Below are 21,541 nucleotides of genomic sequence, written 5' to 3'. Positions count from 1 at the left end.
CACAATGTACTTCATACATATATTTCATTTACTAGTTACTAAAATTTTAACAGAAATATACAGTGGCTGGCTGTTTTTTGTTTTTTAGTACAAATACTGCCTCCATAAATTAGTAATTCATTGCATTTTCTGATACTTAATGAAGTATGTACACACCATCTGAGATTTCATTTAGGACAGTACACTTTAATTTGTTAAAGTCAACATATTCAGCCCTTGCTAGCTGCCAGTGTTTTACACAGCACAGTCAAAGGTCAACGAACTTATTCAGGGAGGGCAAACTCGAAGAGTACTGCAGAAATGGTCAAAGAACTGCCTTAAATTAGTATCACATAGATATATTAAGTTTAAGAAATCTACTTTGTGCACCTTGCCCAATAAATTTATCAACAAATGCTCAAGGAGATCTTTGAATTTACCCACACATGATAGGTACACTTGCATTTCAGCACCTTATTATTTCATTAAAATGTAATAATGCAGCATGCAGTATACTTTAAATATAGAATTAACCTGTACAGAATAATATTTACACAAACTGTGCATGCTACTTACTGTGAAGGATTTGGATTCACTAATCCCTCTTAGTGTTCAAATAATGACATTTAAATTTAAAACAATCTGAACTCCCATGAATAATCATTTCATATAGGAAACACACTGGAAGATTGGGATAATTTCTCCCAAACCACCAACCGGACCAATACCTGCATCTGACAGATGCAAGAAAGTTCAATAAATTGTCCTCTCTAGTTTCATTTAAAATCTGAATCCTTCACAACCTTGCAACTAAAACACGCCAGTTTCACATTTTTATGACAAGTCTTGAAGGACAGACAAGAATGACCATGAACTGATATACAAATGTCCCCGTGTACAATGGTGATTTCTTCACATGAGCCATGCATGTCCAATGCTGTATTGCACTTCTCTCTAATTGCAGAGATGTTAACTCACAATTACAATTAATAACAAAATGGATTTTGCACATAGCAGAGCATTTTCACCTACATGTCTCTTTTTTTTTTTAAAGTCCATTATTTGACGACAACTTTCCTGTCACGTTCCTTAGGACTCTTGGTCCTGAAATTAAACCATTAGTTTGGTAATGGCCTGTACAGAAAAGTTATTTTCATAAAAGTTGATGCTTCACTAAGAGGGCTAAGGAACAATTTAACCATGATTTCCAATGGCATGTTACAAACAACTACTGGCAAAATCTCTTATTTGAGAATTTCCCAAGTAATCAACCCCTTACGCTGCCCAAGAATGAAAGGTCACATGCCATTTTCCAGATCTTGGCAATAAAAAAAACCATGTGATCACATCAAAGTGCAGCATCTCCTCATGAACACAATAAACTCAAAGATGAAACAAGTTTTGCATTTGTTAACAACTTCTCACCATTCTGAAACCCAATTAAATGAGGACATCAAGCTTTTGTTTGCAAGAAGCAATCCATACTGGTGAAGCTATGCACTAGCAGAAAGCCAAATGCTGCAGCCATTGCTGTGCGTAGAATGTGGCATACACAAAACATGGCAGGTATTAAGGTTAAAAACAACAGTTGGCTGCATGCTTTCAACAATGGCTACAGCCTTGGCATTGTTAACACTTGAAGCTCCATTTCATTCAAACTTCACAAAACATGTACATGTTGTTTAATTATATTTGCAAAGTGACATTACTAGAACCTTTCATTTGTATCTCATGAATATCTCCCTGATGATACCATTTTCCCTTCAACATTTCATCAAAGTCCTAAGGAATTCAGATGGCAAGGATTTATATGACAACCTGGTATTCTGTGTTATCTTGAAGACCTAGAGTCACAAAATTACAGTAAACACAACCCCATCATTTGCCTTCCAATGTTATAGAATAAGGATGGAAGCATGTGTTTCATCGAAGTGTGATGACTTAGTGGTTAATGTGAGTTACTATACATTTTTTTTCACGCTTTTTTTTCTATCTTTTTACATTTATACAATGGCTGTGTATAAAATACAATAGACATTCACATATTTCTTGTCTGTCATCCAATTCACTTGCACTGTGAATGTGATAAAAATTACATCAACAATGCTGCTGCTATGCTCATAAAGAGGTCCAGATGATGGGGCTGGTATCACAACTTGAGTTCATTTGCAATTTTTGAAGCAATATTTTTGAATCCAATGGAAGTTCCTGATATTCTTTTGAAGCGTACACCATTGAGTGATAACCTTGGCAGCTTGCACACTTCCATCTCCCATTGCACTAGACTATCTGTGTTAGGATCTCCATGTACACACAGGAGCAAAAACTTTTCTCGTTGTTCATAATCGCAGTTATTGGCATCTAGCACCTTGCGGATTTCTTTCATCATCTCATTTGGATCCATTGAGCTGGTAGTTTTCATGCTCCAGGTAAACCGTAGTGACCTTGGCTTGACCTCACCATCGCGCTCGTGCATCGACCTGCGGAACAATTTGCTGTAAATTAAAAGAACAATCAGTGGAATTATGAAGAAGTATAACTCCACAGATTGTTTATTTGTACCATGCAATTTGTCTTGAAGGTTACTTTTGTTTTCTAATTTTTTCCAGTTAAAAGAAAAAATTGTGATTAATTCACAATTAAAAATTTAGAAGTCAGCAGGTTAGCTGGGTATGTGTGTTAAAATTTAGTACCTTCCATGATGCATGTTACAATGAGAGAAGAAAGATTGCGAGGTGAAAGACATGCAGATAGAGCATGCAATGGGAACAACAAACTCCTAGTTATCAAAATTTCTTTCATTTTCACATAATTTGATGAACTGAATAATTACAAAGCATCTATAGGTGTACATTTCAATTTGTAAGAGTTTTTCCCCCATTTTATGCTTCATACAGTTTTTTAATATGAAGAAAGTAAGTAATTCAAGTGCAGAAGTACTGTTGTTCTTCTGCAGCCCTTTCTAATCTCCCATATATATATCAAATGTCTTCATAAGAGGCATCTAGAATGGTTAGGAGTTTGTTGTAGGTCCACATTTAAAATTGGTGGTAAATTCTAAAGGCATTCATTTCCAGCCAAAAATAATTATCACAAAAATACAAGTTCTACCATACAAAGCCTTCTACTGCAGTAATACACATATAAGCCTTACCACTATAACCCATCATCCATTCTATTCTTAAAATACAGTTTTAAGCTTTCCATTTAATGTCTACCATTTCTACTGAATTATCTACAGTTAAGCAGTACCTCTATTAAACTAGCCTTTGTTTTTAGTAATCTACTACTATTAATGATTATATCATTAAATTATACTTATATACAGGTGTATGTGTACGCACCTTCTACTAAACTTTGAAGTAATTTTGTTGAAGAAAGACAACCTGGATGGGTTCCCCATGGCCAAAGAATCTTGGGCAAGGGGCGACATGCCACCAGGACCATCATAGTTTGCCCCAGTCCGCCTTGTTCGGGCTTCACTACCATGGAATGTACTCCTAGTGGGGTTGCGTCTTGGGAAATGCGTGTTCTGCGAAACTGGTGAAGGTGTCATGCCCCCTTTTCCTGGGGCAGTCCTAAAGATAGCAACAATTCTCATTTCAACAATGTTTGGTTTCCATGGTGTTGGGATGTTTGCATATAAATCAGTTCTAGTAATTTTGTTGAGTAAAAATATAGCAAATCATCTTCGAAGAAAGATGCAAGATTGGAAGTATTTTATACATATCTTAAAAATACATCAAATGAGATGAACATGATCTAAGTAGCAGAAGCATGGATGCAGACAGAATTGGGAGATAGAAAAACAGGAAAAACAAATTATCTCTTTACACAAAAGATAATCCCAGAAAAATTCAATTTTCTCCATGGCAACAGAAGCTTTGTGGTTGCCATTTGCACTTCACTGGATATGAATTTTCATTTTAGAAAGATTCAGGGTTTTATACTCACTCAGGTCTTCTGTCCATCATTTCTTTAGAAGCCAGAGGTGGTAAGTCTGTCCTTACAGCCTGAGAGGTACTAGCAGACTTCACATGACCTTGTTTTTGGCGCACAGAAGATCGGTCACCACCACCAGGGGGAATCCCAGTATTGGGCAAGGTTCTTCTACAATTATCAAGCCAGGACATCAATATTAATATCTTGCTTAACAGTACAGGATTTCCATCAAGCAAAGCATATTTATCATTTGTTCAAATTTGCACACATTATGAACATTGTCTTTTAACTATTTTTAGAGGGGCTCCAAGTGCAAAGCAAGTTTTAGATTATGCTCTTTTGTTCAGTATAATCACTGTCAACAGTCATGCTATTCAAATGAACAAGAGGGTGTCAATATATGCTGGTGCAAATAACTGTTTTAGAGGCCATTACTGATACTGTTTCACTTTCACCGACCTGGCAATGCAAATGGTATCGCCCTTTAAAATACCTACCCCCTTGCTGATGAGTTCTCTCGTGGAGGGTGTTCCCTGCCAGGACCAGGTAACTTGTTGTCACCATAGCCAAATGTGTTTCTTCGAGTAATGCTTGTTAAGGTGCTATTTTTGTTGGCTGATCCAGGTGGGCCAGGTTTCTTCATCGAAGACCTGGCTGTGCTTGGACTAGAACCCACCTAAAATGAGAAGAAAAAAAAAAAGGTAAATTAAAATTTGCTAGCAAGTGATATACAAAGTAGGCAACATGTACAAAAACAACCACTTTCATTTAAAATTGATGCACAGTTGGTTTATCAATTTTCACTCATACAGCAACATGGCATAATGACAGAAACTTCAGTAATCAGCTACTTCAAAGGAGAAAAAAATGTTTGCATGTGCATGTAGGTGTGCATGTACATGAATGAAAACCCATCCTAATTCATGCAAACACATGCTATAGCCTGCTCTTACCTTGCCTTCTCTGTGTGGTGTTTCTGCACTTGCAGGTCCTGTCTTTGGACGTCCTGTGTTGATTATGTTTTCTTTCATTCCATCTATAGCATTGGGTGTCCGTTTATGAGGCACGGTACTACTTCCACTAATACCTGTTGTTTCTGAGAACACAAGGATATAATATGTTCCACCACAAACTTCCTTCAACAGTTAAGCTTCACAGACCAAAGTTCAAAATTCAACACTATCCTTTAGTTGTACTGACTTCAAACTGTATTAATCCATTTTTTTCCAAAATTAAATGAAGTTTTAAAATGAACTATGAATTGAAAAGATAAATGGTAGAGGATATATTTTTTGGAACCAAGGGTGATATACTTAAAAGCTTGAAAGCTATTGCAGTTGGTATGATAGGCAAGAGGATAGAAAGAATACACAACACCTTCACCTACAGCACAATTTGTTTATAATACTTGTCAACTTGACCCCCTCCCCCCACCCACCCACAAAAAGTATCTACAATTCATCCCATACTTATTAAGACCCAATTAATTGGACAGAACAACCTAGAGACAAAAAAGATGTTGCTCCATAATACAGGCAGAGAATGTAAATATATCCTAAACCAAATAAAAAAGTCAAAGCATGATACCTGCTCATGGAATCAGGTTTTTAAAATTAAAGAATATTAAGGCTCAAGCTGTGGGGAAATATTAGCATTAATTGAATGCACGTAAGTTACTAGATATTACAAGGGTTCATTCATTCATTCATTCAGACTTAACAAGATAAACAATAAGTTTGTGAAGGTACATACAAGAACTATTTCATTCATATTTTCTGTTATCCTATTTGTTAAGTCTGTTATCTTAACAAAAAAAATATGTGGCAACTTTACGTTTATTTTTTTTTTTTATCTTGATTGACAGTTGGGGGACTTCATAATTTGATTTCCATATGCTGACCCGATTCAACAAACAGGTATCAACAAAAAGTGTGAACAAAAAAGCAAAGCAAAATGGCACTCACTTTTCTTTTCCCTACCTGGGTTGTCGGTATTAGGTCGTCGCTGTTTTTGATTGGTTGCAGACACACTACGTGTAACCTTGTTATGTGCCGGCGAGGTTGTAGAATTTGCATTAATCTCACTATTTTGCCTTGGAGCAGCATTCATTTGTCTTAAAGATATGTTGCTACCTTGCCTGGAGTCACTTTCAAGCTGTAATCAAATATGAATATGTATATCCAACGATTTGCATATCTTACAGACTTTGATGCAAATTGTCCCACCTTATAAACTGTGCACTATAAAAACAATCCAGTTCACAAATGCCATGTATTTCACATTGCCTTCACAACTGAAGCCAAAAGTGCTACATTACCCCATCAAAAATATGGACAAATCTCTTATGCAATTACTACAGCACTTACAACGAGCTGCCGGTGTTTGTCCAATGTTCTTAGTGACAAAATTTAACTTGGCTTTCATGCAATACAAAATGTTTTGATTTTACTCCTGGTATATATGACAAATATGAGTCATTTGAAATTTATACTTGTAAGTTAATCCAGAAAATAATCAGAAACTACTTACAATGCTGATGAACTTACCTCTGAACATTTTCTGCCCAGCAAGAGGTACGTAGCAGTGACATCATCATATTTGTTCTGTGTTAAGGACTCCTGGATTTCTTTTTCTGTGAAACCCATATTTAGCATAATTCCTGAAAATCAAACATTCATAATGCCATCAAATAAAATCTGGTCTATATATTTCATGTCTTCAAAATTAAAAATACGATATTATTATCAAAACAAACAAACAAAAAAGTTCACAAGGCTGACAGGGGGTACACAGCATTGTGTGTACAGCAAGAGTATTGAAAATGCAATAAAAACGCAAAGACATTACTAGATGAACAAGCAAAAGAATCTCAAAAATATACAATCCCAAGCAAAAGGACACCTATTTTATAGTTATTTTCTACATTTTACAGTATCAAACAGGTTTGGAAATTATTGATTTATTCAGCTGCCATAAGTTATTGTAATGTTTCACAAAAAAGAAGTAAGGATGCAAAAGCAAAGGAACATTTCTTCGCAAAATCAATTTGTAATTTCATGGAATATATAACACATAATTAAATCTATTCAGTTTTATTCAAACAGTGACATGGTCTGAAATTAAATTTCGAGAAAAAATGCTGTGATAGAGTCAGAGAAAGGAATTCAATTCTTTTTAAGATACAAAATGTACTAGTTGAAAAACATGTTCACAGTGTAAAACATGTATGTTTTCAAAATGTAACAAAGTGGGGGGAACTATGCATACATGCTGATTGAAAAATGGGTCTATTGTCTTAAATATTTATCTATTTGGATAAATTGGAGTCAATCAAAGTAAAAATGACATGTTAGAATCTGCATGTTGATTGGTTAGGCACAGAAGATACAAATTATTACCTTCAACATCCCATCAAGTCCTAAAAACTATGCATTTTTTTTTCAAAATAAACATTAACCATAAGATACTTAAACATAAAATACGAATTCCCTCCCCTTTCTGAGTCATTCAATATTCCGCCTGGCATTTCACCATTAGCCATGCAATCATTAGCGACTCTCATTTGTTAATCAATAATATGGAAAATGAAAATAAAAAGTTGAGAATTTTGCTGTCAATTAGTAAATTCACATGACATTAGCACAGCTTTTCATATATTTTGAGTTAGTGTGCATCCCATCACATCTGGTGAATATTTTTTTCTATTGGTGAAAATATAAATAATCAAAGCTATTAGCAGTGCAGTCAAAGCTGGTCACCTATCTAGCCTCTGTCACACAACTCGGCCTTGGCATCCTATGACATGCACAATATCCTAGTGGTGGTGGAGCAATGTTATCATCAAAGCACTGCAATCCACAAACAAATGCAAGGAAGCACCACACTATTCCACTACACATCTAGGCCAAACATAAATCAGCCTAGAATTTACCTATACGCTTGGAGTCATTAACATCCAAGGGTGGCTCTTTATGTGGTCTTAATTCATTATCTTCATAGCTTATATTCAGCCAGCGGTCCTTCATAATTGTCTACAAATAAATCACCAACTGATGACAATAATTATCTAATAAAAGCCCCCATGCTGATGTAGACAGTCTGAGCAACATTTTGGTTTGCCTACCCTTTTCAATTCTTTCCTCCCCATCCCAGGACCAAAAGTTGCAAACCTAAAATCCTGCCCTGCCTGTCACATGCTGCACACAAGGCATATATACATTTCAATAAGTTTTACCTATTCGAATGGAGTCTGTAAAATCTGCTGAAGGTTCAATATAAGGTTTGAGCTCATCATCTTCACAGCCTATATTCATCCATCTATCCTTCATAATAGTCTATTCGAAATGGTGAAAATAGAAACACAAAACATTTCAAAATAGGTCATCATACACCCCCATTACTCAGTGTGTACCTTAAACATTCATCTGCAAATATTTTTTCACTGACTGGAATTAATCATTTAGCAAATCCCCTCCACCCTCCCATTACATTTTATTTTCATCAGATGTAATCCATTTTTATATTTATTCCTTATGTGACCTTACCTCTAAACTTGCTCTTTTTGCAGGATTTAGAACTAAAAATTTCTTCAGTAAATTTTCACAGTCTGTGGACATGTAAAATGGTATCCTGTATTTTCCTCGTAATACTCTTTCTCTTAACTCCTGCAGGGATAAAAAATTAAAACATCTTCAAAATGAAATTGTTAATATTGTTTATTTTGAAATAAAAAAATGAAATGCAAAAATGGTAAATTTGTTGGTGTTGGAGCCTACTTAAAATCTTAAACTGCCATCACCATAGTTTCAAAAACACAAATTACAATCATTACAAAAGACTCACCTTTAAATTTTGTCCATCAAAAGGTAATGAACCACTAACTAATGTATATAAAATTACTCCTAAGCTCCAGACATCCACCTCTGGACCATCATACTTTTTGCCTAGAAAAAAAAGCATATTGCATTTGAATATTTAGGCAAATCTTTTTTTCAGAAAATGCGTTTCTGTTGCTCTCTTGTGTAAAAATAAAATGCCAGTACCAACTTAACAAATCTATAATCTCACTTCCTATTTCTTTGTAAGATGACTTAACTAACCTTGAAAAAGTTCAGGTGCTGCGTAAGGTGGGCTGCCACAAAATGTGTCCAATTTGCTACCTGGAGTGAATTCATTGCTAAATCCGAAATCTGCAATTTTTATGTTCATGTCACCATCTAGTAAAAGATTTTCTGCCTGAAAAAGAAAACATCATTATTAATTCACACTAACATCAGAAAATACTAATGAATCAACACACCTCAAATCATACAAATTGCACAAATATTTAGTACAAAGTGCTAACCCTGATATTATGAACACTTAAATTCACCAGTCTTTCTGCCCCCCTCCCCCCAATTGCCTGATTGCATTGTCTTTTTGATAGGAATAAGCATCTCAAAAACAAATCTATACAACCAAATACATTCTCAATGTCTACAACATTCAATGGCTTTTCTAAAATTAAATATAACAAAAAGCGCTTGACATAAAAACTTATTTCAATAATTCATATTAACGCGAAAGTTCAGTCATATTGACATTCACTGTAATGAATATTTTTGCTTGTTTGTAATTTTTCTTTGTATAGGCCTTTAGTTTATGTGCATGCTGTGTATTACTGAACTGAAGACGTGCTCATAATACAGACTGTGGTATAAAGCACATACGCTGAACAAATGTGCTAACACATATGGATAAATGTTCAGACTGTAACACCATGAAACAATTTTATGTGGAGGTACAAAAATTCTCAACCAAAAATTTTGACTGCTTTGCACCAAAAACCCACCCAACAATCGGTACATTTGTTACTGGTTGTGTTTACAAGACCCTAACCTGTAATTATCTACCCAATTTCAACTATATTGATTTTTCTTAGAATGCACTCTATACAGACATAGCCTCTGGTGAAAGCCAATTCAAGCATGAATATCGCCTATTGAGAGTTCCTATCCCATTTTCTGGTTACCTGACCAGTTCACCAATATCTTAGTATAGCTCAGAATAACTCTAATTCAAACAGACAACAAAGTTGCATAATTTCACATCACTCTACAAGGTGACTCAAAGTAAAAGCAATCCATTACAGGGTGCTCCTGTTCATCTCAGCTTTGTTGTGTAATAAGTACTTAATTATTTTAACTATCAATATAACTTCGCTTTCTAGGGTGTTTTTCTCAAATACAGTACGATTGACAAAACAGTTCCATGCTTGACTCTTTAAACCCATGTACCTTTCATGTACATTGCATGTGTAAGCATGAAAGAACTTTTTAAAACTTCATCCAGAGTTATAAATTTTTTGTTGTACTCTACTAGATCAAAACAAAAAATTAATGTTTCACAGGAACAATCTTTTAATATTTAAGAACCAGCAAATAAATTGTCTCATACATATGGATCCAATATTCCACCTGAGCAGTATTGATCATCTGGCTCCCTCCAGGTTAAAACAATTTATAAAAATAACCTTCCAGAAAGCAGCAGTTGCCAGGCAACAAAGCTGAGGAACAGAGCCTTATGTTCAGTGAGGTTTTCCAGAAAGACAGGTCAACCAGTGTTATGTGCATGACCTTTACTCCTGTACATTCACCAGTGCTGAACATAACCTGTTCAACTGGCTAATAGTCAGGAGTATACAAACATGACTCTGTCCAGGTAGGTGGAATATATACTGGCTGACACTTTCCCTATATAATCATTCACCACTTCCATAAAAGTGGCTGTGAGTGAAAAGAATACCTGGAGCAAAGGTTTGTGTCTTGCTCTCAATTATCTGTAGATTAGCATTACAAGCTATGGGCTAATCATCACTAATTTTAGACGTATTGGTATTTATGGAGAAATGGGATTTTTATGTCATCCTGAGTGATTCAACTGCCTACCCCTAAAGCTGTCTTACAAACATTGTTCAGAAAAATAAGCAAGTCCCTTTAATAAGATAGTTGTTGTTCTTACCTTTAGATCTCTATGGACTATGTGCTTTTGGTGACAATATTGAACAGCAGATACAATCTGAAATATAAAACAGTTTCATATATATGAAAATCACACATAAAGTGAGCATGGATTCCCAGTAATGCACATAAACCACTTCTTAAAGTATCTCATATGAATAAAATAAAGGTGACTTGCCAAGGAATAAACAAAATTAACCACTCGATCAGCCATGAAAGAGCTTTAAAAATGCAGCAGTTGTTCAAATTTCTGGTTATAAACTGATCACACTCCTAGAAATTCATCCATTCAATTTGTAAAAGTCTGCATAATTAAATACTGCATGTATTGCATAATTGTTACTCCAATGTATGGATGTAGATGTGTGCACAATTGGATACTTATTCAAACTAGAGGATCAGAGAGGCGATACCGCCTCCGAATATTGTACCACCAGCTGGAGCAAGCGCATTCGTATAGACCCCAACATACACAAAATAAGGGACACAGCCACCAGTTTTGTGCTTGACAAGCTGTAAAAATGCAATCAACAAGAATTTTTAAACTATTGCAAAAAATATATATGGTACAATCAAATTTAAGTTCTTCGTAAGGTAGGTCAAGGGTCAATTTCAAGGTCACAGTAAATTGCCAGTATATGACTTCCTATTCAAGTTCAAGAGTAACTATGGACCTATCTCTGTCAAGTTTGAAGTTAAAAGAGAAAGAAATTAGCAGAGTTCAGTTCATGATAAAAAGTAGGTCAAAGGTCAATTTCAAGGTCACACTTAGATTGCCAGTATATGACTTCCTATTCAACTTCAATAGTAACTATAGACCTATCTCAGCCAGTTTTGGAGATAAAAGGGAAGCAAAATTTGCAAAATTCAGTTCATGGTGAAAAGTAGGTCAAAGGTCAATGTCAAGGTCACATTTAGATTGCCAGTATATGACTTCCTATTCAAGTTCAATAGTAACTATGGACCTATCTCTGCCAGTTTTGGAGATAAAAGGGAAGCAAAATTTGCAAAGTTCAGTTCATGGTGAAAAGTAGGTCAAAGGTCAATTTTAAGGTCACATTTAGATTGCCAGTATATGACTTCCTATTCAAGTTCAATAGTAACTATGGACCTATCTCTGCCAGTTTTGGAGATAAAAGGGAAGCAAAATTTGCAAAATTCATTTTATGGTGAAAAGTAGGTCAAAGGTCAATTTTGAGGTCACATTTAGATTGCCAGTATATGACTTCCTATTCAAGTTCAATAGTAACTAAGGACCTATCTCAGCCAGTTTTGGAGATAAAAGGAAAGCAAAATTTGCAAAATTCAGTTCATGGTGTAAAGTAGGTCAAAGGTCAATTTTAAGGTCACATTTAGATTGCCAGTATATGACTTCCTTTTCAAGTTCAATAGTAACTATGGACCTATCTCTGCCAGTTTTGGAGATAAAAGGGAAGCAAAATTTGCAAAGTTCAGTTTATGGTGAAAAGTAGGTCAAAGGTCAATTTTAAGGTCACATTTAGATTGCCAGTATATGACTTCCTATTCAAGTTCAAGGTCACAGTAAATTGCCAGTATATGACTTCCTATTCAAGTTCAAGAGTAACTATGGACCTATCTCTGTCAAGTTTGAAGTTAAAAGAGAAAGAAATTAGCAGAGTTCAGTTCATGATAAAAAGTAGGTCAAAGGTCAATTTCAAGGTCACACTTAGATTGCCAGTATAGGACTTCCTATTCAACTTCAATAGTAACTATAGACCTATCTCAGCCAGGCGCATTGTAGGTAGGGACCTGCCGTCTATTGAATGTTTGTATACGAGACGAGTGCTCAAGAAAGTAAAGTCAATCACGAGTGACCCTGGTCACCCAGCGAATAGCCTACTTATGCATATGTCAACAAGCCGACTGCGGTCATTAAAAGCAACCTCCACGCGCACTAAGAATAGTTTTTATCCATCAGCAGTACGTATTTTTAATGAACAAAATGTATTTTAATAATTCCACTGTATCACATTTTATCGACAGATCATACCAACTTTCATTTTATATTTGTATAAATATGACAATAAATTATTATTATTATTATTATTAAGTTCAATAGTAACTACGGACCTATCTCAGCCAGTTTTGGAGATAAAAGGAAAGCAAAATTTGCAAAATTCAGTTCATGGTGTAAAGTAGGTCAAAGGTCAATTTTAAGGTCACATTTAGATTGCCAGTATATGACTTCCTATTCAACTTCAATAGTAACTATGGACCTATCTCTGCCAGTTTTGGAGATAAAAGGGAAGAAAAATTTGCAAAGTTCAGTTCATGGTGAAAAGTAGGTCAAAGGTCAATTTCAAGGTCACATTTAGATTGCCAGTATATGACTTCCTATTCAAGTTCAATAGTAACTATGGACCTATCTCTGCCAGTTTTGGAGATAAAAGGGAAGCAAAATTTGCAAAGTTCAGTTTATGGTGAAAAGTAGGTCAAAGGTCAATTTTAAGGTCACATTTAGATTGCCAGTATATGACTTCCTATTCAAGTTCAATAGTAACTACGGACCTATCTCTGCCAGTTTTGGAGATAAAAGGAAAGCAAAATTTGCAAAATTCAGTTCATGGTGAAAAGTAGGTCAAAGGTCAATTTTAAGGTCACATTTAGATTGCCAGTATATGACTTCCTATTCAAGTTCAATAGTAACTATGGACCTATCTCTGCCAGTTTTGGAGATAAAAGGGAAGCAAAATTTGCAAAATTCATTTTATGGTGAAAAGTAGGTCAAAGGTCAATTTTGAGGTCACATTTAGATTGCCAGTATATGACTTCCTATTCAAGTTCAATAGTAACTAAGGACCTATCTCAGCCAGTTTTGGAGATAAAAGGAAAGCAAAATTTGCAAAATTCAGTTCATGGTGTAAAGTAGGTCAAAGGTCAATTTTAAGGTCACATTTAGATTGCCAGTATATGACTTCCTATTCAACTTCAATAGTAACTATGGACCTATCTCTGCCAGTTTTGGAGATATAAGGGACTAAATGTTATAATTTTGGAGTTACCATAATGTGCCTTAAATTTCGTACAGAAAAAATTAATTAAAATAAAGAAAATGTCATTTTGGTCAAAATTCTTGAAATAGGAGGTGCTCTGAAGTTTCAGAAGTTCAAATTTGATGAAATAATGTCATTTTTGAACACAAGTTGTCTGCTTTGCCAAGCCTTATGTTTTATTTTTCCAGAGTTCAAAATTTATTATCCATTACCGTACTGCACATTTTGCTTTTACCACCAATATGTACTTTTTGATACAGCGTAACTCGAAAACCGTATGGAATACAAAAAAACCGAGACCACCTCCAGTGTTGGGCTTTACATGCTCTACAAAATGCAAAAAAGAATGGGTCTCTAGCATTAACGGTTCCCGAATTAGAGACAGTTTTCAGTTTCGGTATCTTATGGCCGCTACTCCCGTGAAAATGCACCGATTGACCCCAAATTCATGGAGATGAAAGATGACCTGAAGGGTAACACTTTCCAATAATATTATTGGTTAAGTCTGTGTGGTGTCTGAATAACAGGGCAAAACATTTTTTTTTCGTAAAAAATTTCATTTTTTTTGAAAATTTTGGCCCATTTGACCTTGAAGTAAAGGTCAAAGGTCAAATCCAAGGGTATATTTGAAATCTACACATATGACTTTTGGAAAGCCGTCTATAGAAATTTTTCCCATAACTCCTTCCGTAGGGTAGATAATTAGCATTTAATTTTGCCATTTTTAGACAAGGGTGCATTGCAATGAGTGCCACACCCAGACCCCAATACCGACAAAGCCCAAATTTTACGTGGAACGAGTTGAGATTATAGGTGACCTAAATCCATGAGATGGGTACGGGGGCCCTTACCGTCTAGGAGGAGAAGCGGTAACGGTAGCCCTCCGGCGGAGCCAACGGAGCCGGCGGAACGATCCGGACGGGACCGAAACCATGTGTACCGCCAGCGCTAACGCTGGTGGTACAATAAGTTCCCAAGAACTGCAGGGTGTTATGTATAGCAGAGAGAGAAAGCAGAAAATATCCATTCAAATATTATTATTTTTATTTATTTTTTAGTAATATGAAACAATGTCTTTTTTATTTTTTAGTAATATGAAACAATGTCCTTTGGTGGCATCTGGTCAGGTTTTGTGGCAAAAAATTGACTTTAAATGCATCTTTGTGCAAAATGTAGAAGAAACAGATACTTGGAAAAATACTGGGAACCCTATAAGCTTAAAAATCCACCTGTTTCAAAGAAAGCTGCATGACTAACAGAAAACCAATGCAGAGAGTTCATATTGCTCACCTGTCTAAATTTTGCTCTTGCTTCTTTTTCCTTCATTCTCCCATGTGCAACTAGATAGTCAAACACCTCCCCTAAAATATTAACAAAGATAATCCTTAAAGTAAATCACAGCAGACTGGGATAGCAAAATATGTTACACATTTGTAACATGCTGTCAATCAAATCAACACATGTTCATGGTTTCATCTTTGCACACTGATATAATGCCCATAATAAATCAATCTATTACAATTTCACACTATTACAATTACATAGCTTACCACAATACTGTTTTTTACTGCACTTACCTCCACTTGCATATTCCATAACTAGGTAGAGAGTTTTTTCTGTTTCTATTACTTCAAAGAGTTTTACTGAAACAAGATATGTTAAAGATTAATCTACACACCTTTTTTATTGTCTGTAAGAAAAGCAGCCCTATACTTATTAACTATCTAAAAACATTTCTTTTAACATGAACAAAGAAACAGCAGACGTATGTAAGACAGGTAAATGTAAACAAATACAAAACGTTAAAGTGGTACATAGATCAAATAAATTGTTTTGATAACCTCCTTAGATATTTTCTTTTGGCGAAAAAATGGAAACTAACCTATGTCTGGATGGTCTAACATTTTCATTATTCTGACCTCTCTAAACAACTGAAACAAATAAATATAAATGATTAATAAACAATGATGTTAAAGAATCATTGTACCACCATTTCCATATTATAATTCCCTCGTGTAGATAATGCAGACCAAAAATTGGTCTTTTCCGCATTCAATATACTTACAAATATGATAACTCTACCCTTAGGGTCAATTTCATATCACAAATATAATTAGTTTTCAAGAATGATAAAGGGGATATTATCATGCTGCAAGGCTAACCAAGGTGCCCATATTTTACATACTGGAAATATGACTGTAATGTTGTTTGTCTGATTTTAAACCACAGTTACATAAAACTAATAATACACCCTTTATTCTACAAAAACGAATTTCTAAGCCTTTTGCATTTTTAACAAATCATATTCAATTTGTACAAAAAGCCTCAATGGCTGTCTTTCGGTCAACTTGAATTATCTCACACTAGGAGAATAATGCTGATTATCTTTTATACTATCCGTATCATAAATATTTATAATGCATTCTCTCACTACACACAACTAGGACATGCTTGTGATAAAATATAATAATTGAATACTTCAGGAACATCAAAATCCTGAGCCTTTTGTTGAAAACATTGGTAAAAAAAAAATTTTTTTTTCATTTGGTAGAAGTATTGACAACATGGTCTCCAATCTATGTATCAGACGGAGTCTACATTAGAAATATATTTGAGATTCACATAACTACATGAAACCAAAATTCATATGCTCTTTCAAATATTGTGTATAACCTTTTTAAACCTCTGCTTTTAATCTCATGATCATACAGAAAAATGGTTAGGCTTGCAATAGTGCACTATTCAGCCTGGTCTTTATTTTATTTTATTAGATTACACAACTGGGAGCAGTCTAATTATTATTTCACTCAAGTATCATTCAAGTGAATGGCTGTGTCTAACATTAATTGAACACCTACAGCATGGATACAGGTCAAAAAGAAGGAATGATCCTTTTACTACTGGCCTTAGTGTTCTTTGCACTGGATCATTTAAATTACACACAAAAAAACAGGAGGAAATTGTCAGTAAGTAAATAAATAAAATACAGATACTAGAGCATTTTCTTTTCTTTATATGCATCTTTCACTATTGAAACAATTATATATGCGTAAGTCAGACCAGTAAGCACTACAGTCTCAGAAAACCTACTTATTTAAAACTGCAGAACAATAAAATCACTGTTTTATATTTATAGGCACAGGTGTTCTCACCTTGCAGGGTACATGTTACACTTGACTGAAAATTGAAAGTGTCTTCTCATTACCAAATGCTGTAACATTTCACCAAAGAAAATCAGACCTCCCACTGAAAAATATCTGCTACAAAACATAACTGTAACATCTTTTGTAATTCAAATCAAGCAGGACCCTAATAAATAGAAATGCCTTTTACCTTTTGAAGACTTGATGGATTCAACTGAGTCTTGTCAATGATTTTAATGGCAACCTGGAAAGAAAGTGATTTAAGTTATTAATAAATTCATAATAAAGAGATATAGTACATGGGGCAGATTAGTTTCCCTTAACTCATTTACATTCTTTAATAACAATGCACGTCTTTTGAATCACTTGTTGATTGGTTTCCTCTTCATATATAGTACATACCAATATTCCATTAAACTCATACAAACCCCAAACATTTATTTAAGAATTGTATTAGGAATTTTACAAAATCAATCAAGAATATGACTTAGTAATAAGAAAACAAAAAAACAAAAAAAATCCACTGACGACCCTCTACTCAGGATTCTGTAAATAAGTGGATTTCAGATAATTGCTTTGATTACTCTAACATATATATTTCATTTCATTAACGTGACATTAAACTACCATCATAAAGAAAATATACCATATCAAAAACATTCATTGTGTGGTTTCTCAATCATTAAATTATAATATTGTAGTAACAGCTTAGGGTTTATTTCAACTTCATTACCTCACCTTTTTCTACAGTGACCAAGCCAAGAACCTTGCTAAATCAGAACAAACTTATATAAATAGCCTTCAAACAATATTAATGAGCTAAGCAAATTCAGACAATGACCTGGTATACAACTTCTACCTTATTTTCTATCGTTAAATACAAGAGTGAAATGAAGTGGAAAACCAATTGCAATCATACCCCATTAAAAATAAGCCATTTCATCAATTAAAAATTTGGACTATTCTAAGATGACATACCTAAATGGATTACCTGTCAATCACACAACATTTCTGTATATAAGGCCACTGACAGTTCTACCTTTGTAAAGCCTCTTTAATACATAAACCATGATGGTTTGCCAGTAGTTCATTTTCAAGACAACTTAAAATCACATCTACCTCACTGAAATGCTTAGGCCAGCTTTTCATACTCTGATAATATCATTATCATTTCTTAAGTCCCTCTTAAGTAAACTGTCATGATTTGATAACCTCTCATGGCACAAAAGTTTAAGATAAAAGAAAGGGATTTCATGTTCAAGAGTGGGTGGGTTTTAGCTTTATTTTAACATGTGAATTCTGTTACCAAAGTTAAAAAAAACAACTCAGATTTGTGATGGCCATTTTTTTTTTTTTTTGGGGGGGGGGTCATAATATAATCCTCAATTACCTTCAATTTACACACAATGGGTTTTATTTCCATTCTTAGCCATTAAATTAAAGCACCAAACGACGTAAAAAGTCAACCATAAAATTCCTTTCCTTTTCCTTCTACTTAAATTATAGTGATTGAAATGCAGATAGGTTACAGATAACTATCTTGCACAAGAAGCAGAGTACAGGCATGGGGTATCTTTGTCATTTTCATTACTGAAGAAAAAAAATACATTTTGAATGAGTGGGTCAATAGAAAATTTTTTTCTTTATTTCAAAAGGACAAAAAGCTTTCCATTAATACCTACCTCCCTTCCAGTTGGCACATGTTTTGCTAGTTTCACCTTTGCAAAATTTCCTTTGCCAATGGTTTTAATGAGGCGGTATTTGCCTATATGAGGTTCTTCAGATGTCCTTGTTCTTGTTGATATCCGTGGGTTGGCATTGTCATCTTTCCCCTTAAAGAGATACAATGGGAAAATCAATGCAGACTTAAGTACATCTTCAAGTACATAACTCACTACAATGATGCTCTCCACATGTTGTACAACAAAAGACAAAACTAATACTGAAATGTAATATATCTAATATTTTCAAGTTTTCTGTCTTCAGTACTCATACCTACATTTCAATCTTTTCTTCATTAGCTATAATCAGAATACACAATGCTCACTACTAGGAGACCACGCTATAATATTGAGGGCAGAATCAATCAACTAGGACCAGAAACATTTGCTCAATAAGTGGATGGACATGTACCAATCTAAAGTGAATATCTTTCTTTTTTTTTACGTTTGTCAATGTGTTAGGTTGGTGCATCAGAAGTAAGGTAAAGGACAAACATGGAGAAAATAAAAAGTGCATCCCAGGACAGGAACTGCAACAATTCACACTGGCATTAGTTTTCAAGAACCAGCATGCACAGTGAATATTTAAATAAGAAATGTTTTTAAAAGTTGTGGAGACCAATTATTATGACTCGATCTAACACAGAATGTCCAACAATAAAGAAGTGTCAGAATGTCTTCAATGTCAAAATTACTGTTTTAACTGGCATCCCAACTACTGTAAATATAATGAGATGAAAGAATCAGTATGTGCTTGGAGGGGGGGGGGTACTTAGAAATATATATCACACTTCTGATTAAAATCTTGTTCTTTTAAATGTCTGATATAGTTTTTTTAATCTAGATGTTTGTCATACTGGTTTATGGATCAGTTATAATCTTATGCCAACTTCACATTATCAACTTCACTGCCAACTTCAACTTCAGCTGTGGTACTATTAATACAAAGTAAGACTTTTGCATGAATAAAATATGTCACGGACATGCAGACAGTAGGGGCATGTCCCTTTTATTTTTATATCTAGACTTAGCATAAGCTGGTAATGGTACCATATACTAAATTTCGTGTGGATGATGCATCCCTAGGGAGTGCCACTTAACTCGAACTTAACCAATGAAATTTTATAAGAACAGGGCCGTTAGTAGACAAACAATTATACCAATTAAGTCAAAAAACAAGTCAGAAGCACGTATATATGTATTTTCAGATAATTGATGAAATATAAATCATGACTCCATTGAAGGAGTTCAGAACTTACATGATCAACAGTGACAGACTCATGTACAGTTTGCAGCAGGGGAGCTCTATTTGTAGACATGGTCAGCAGATTTCAGACAATTCTCCAGGATTGCTGAATGTAAATACTTGGCAGATAACTGCTTTGACAGGGAGCTTCTCAAATGATAAAGTCACAATGAATAATACTGCAGAGAAACCCCGTTCTGACTGTCATAAGTCGTTCTTCCGGGGAGTAAGAGCCAATCATCTGATACCGTCCAGGGTCTCTGCGGCCGATTTCGAGAAAGTACACCGCCTGGATCCCTACTCCTGGTCAACAGTGGTAGATCTGGTGATGAGGTGTCACCATCTGACCCACAATAAAACTGATTGTCCGGTTTTATGACCACATAATCGGTAAAGTACATAGATTTGCAAAAACTCTCAATCCAAGATGGCGGCTTTCTTCTTCCACGCCAAGATAGCGTGCCGTGTGCAAAACGGGCACCTGATTGGTCTACAGCAAAAGAATGACGTCATGGGCACAACCCAAACACAATCATGACTGTTGCGACAGCGCAGTGTTTTTATTCAGAAAGAAACTCCAAAAATTCTCTAAAGCAATTGGCGAAGCCACACCAGTACCCTACATTGTTGGGATGGATTATGAAAACATTTCGGAATATGGGTTTGAAATATTCAAACACATTTCTGTTCCGTCTTTTTGTTTTATTCACATTTTATTTGCAGATTTTTTTTTATTTTTTTATTTTATATTTTTGTACAAGGGGTTCTATTGCCTAAGAAGTAGGGGCCTACTTTCAAATTCTCAATTGGCATCGTTTTTCATATGTTTCATTGGCAAATTTTTATTTTTGTACACTAGCAAGACCAAGCCATGCTGCTTATTGGTACTAGCAGACTTGGTCAAATAAATCGTTTTATACGTCCAGGTCACCACGGCACAGCTGCACAGAGGTCTACACACTGAGTAGATAGTTCTTTTATCACTTTCAACAAAGCATCAGCCGAAGCATAGCTTTTATACCGAAGCAAATTCGATTGTTTAGACAAATCTTGCCTACATATGCGAGTAACGCAAAACTATGGTGCATTGTGAAGATAGAAGCACGTAGAGGTAATGCATTAGTAAAGACCATATCCAGAGGGTCTAAATATAAGTTTGTGTCTACTTATTTGAATTAAATGAAATACATGTTGGAAGTAATGATGGGGACAATTGGTTCCTTTCATCTAATAAACAATGCTTTTGTTGCGTTGAAAATGACCAACAGAATACCATATAATGTCATATAAAAGTTGAGTTCAACCAAATCAAAATGCATTTGACTCTGCTATTATATGATAAGATAGTGTGTCCATGACTTATCAAATTCAGTCAAAACTGAATGAGCCAGGTTGAGGCATAACCCAAAAAAGGGAGTATAAATACTTATTAAACACATCTGAAAACTGCATAAACCGGGATAAATATAGGAGCAAAAGTGGAAGATCGAATCTGCTG

The 21,541-nt window shown here is 34.8% G+C and overlaps 1 protein-coding gene across 4 annotated transcripts; it reads right to left on the bottom strand.

Moving 5' to 3' along the window:
• Nucleotides 1-5: 5 nt before the first annotated feature.
• On the bottom strand, nt 6-20,509 carry LOC106171909 (MAP/microtubule affinity-regulating kinase 3). 4 transcript variants are annotated; one of them, XM_013552429.3, is made up of 18 exons: nt 20,057-20,509; nt 18,759-18,908; nt 17,267-17,320; nt 15,816-15,864; nt 15,511-15,576; nt 15,224-15,294; nt 10,921-10,977; nt 9,021-9,156; nt 8,764-8,864; nt 8,466-8,585; nt 8,156-8,255; nt 6,468-6,580; nt 5,901-6,075; nt 4,875-5,017; nt 4,419-4,597; nt 3,934-4,089; nt 3,324-3,557; nt 6-2,474 (listed from the first exon to the last, which is right to left on the bottom strand). In XM_013552429.3, the coding sequence occupies exons 1-18, from the start codon at nt 20,114-20,116 to the stop codon at nt 2,129-2,131; spliced, it is 2,310 nt and encodes a 769-aa protein (XP_013407883.1). In that variant the 5' UTR covers nt 20,117-20,509; the 3' UTR covers nt 6-2,128. The 4 variants fall into 4 exon arrangements, with proteins under 4 accessions (XP_013407883.1, XP_013407879.1, XP_013407880.1 ...); XM_013552425.3 differs by having other exon boundaries at nt 5,886-6,075; nt 20,057-20,508; XM_013552426.3 differs by lacking the exon at nt 8,156-8,255 and adding an exon at nt 7,853-7,952 and having other exon boundaries at nt 5,886-6,075; nt 20,057-20,508.
• Between the last annotated feature and the right edge of the window lie 1,032 nt (nt 20,510-21,541).

The sequence above is a fragment of the Lingula anatina genome, chromosome 2, assembly GCF_051362555.1.
Source record: "Lingula anatina isolate TDL-2025a chromosome 2, LinAna3.0, whole genome shotgun sequence".
Taxonomy (NCBI): domain Eukaryota; kingdom Metazoa; phylum Brachiopoda; class Lingulata; order Lingulida; family Lingulidae; genus Lingula; species Lingula anatina.
This window is presented reverse-complemented; position numbering and strand designations above follow the sequence as displayed.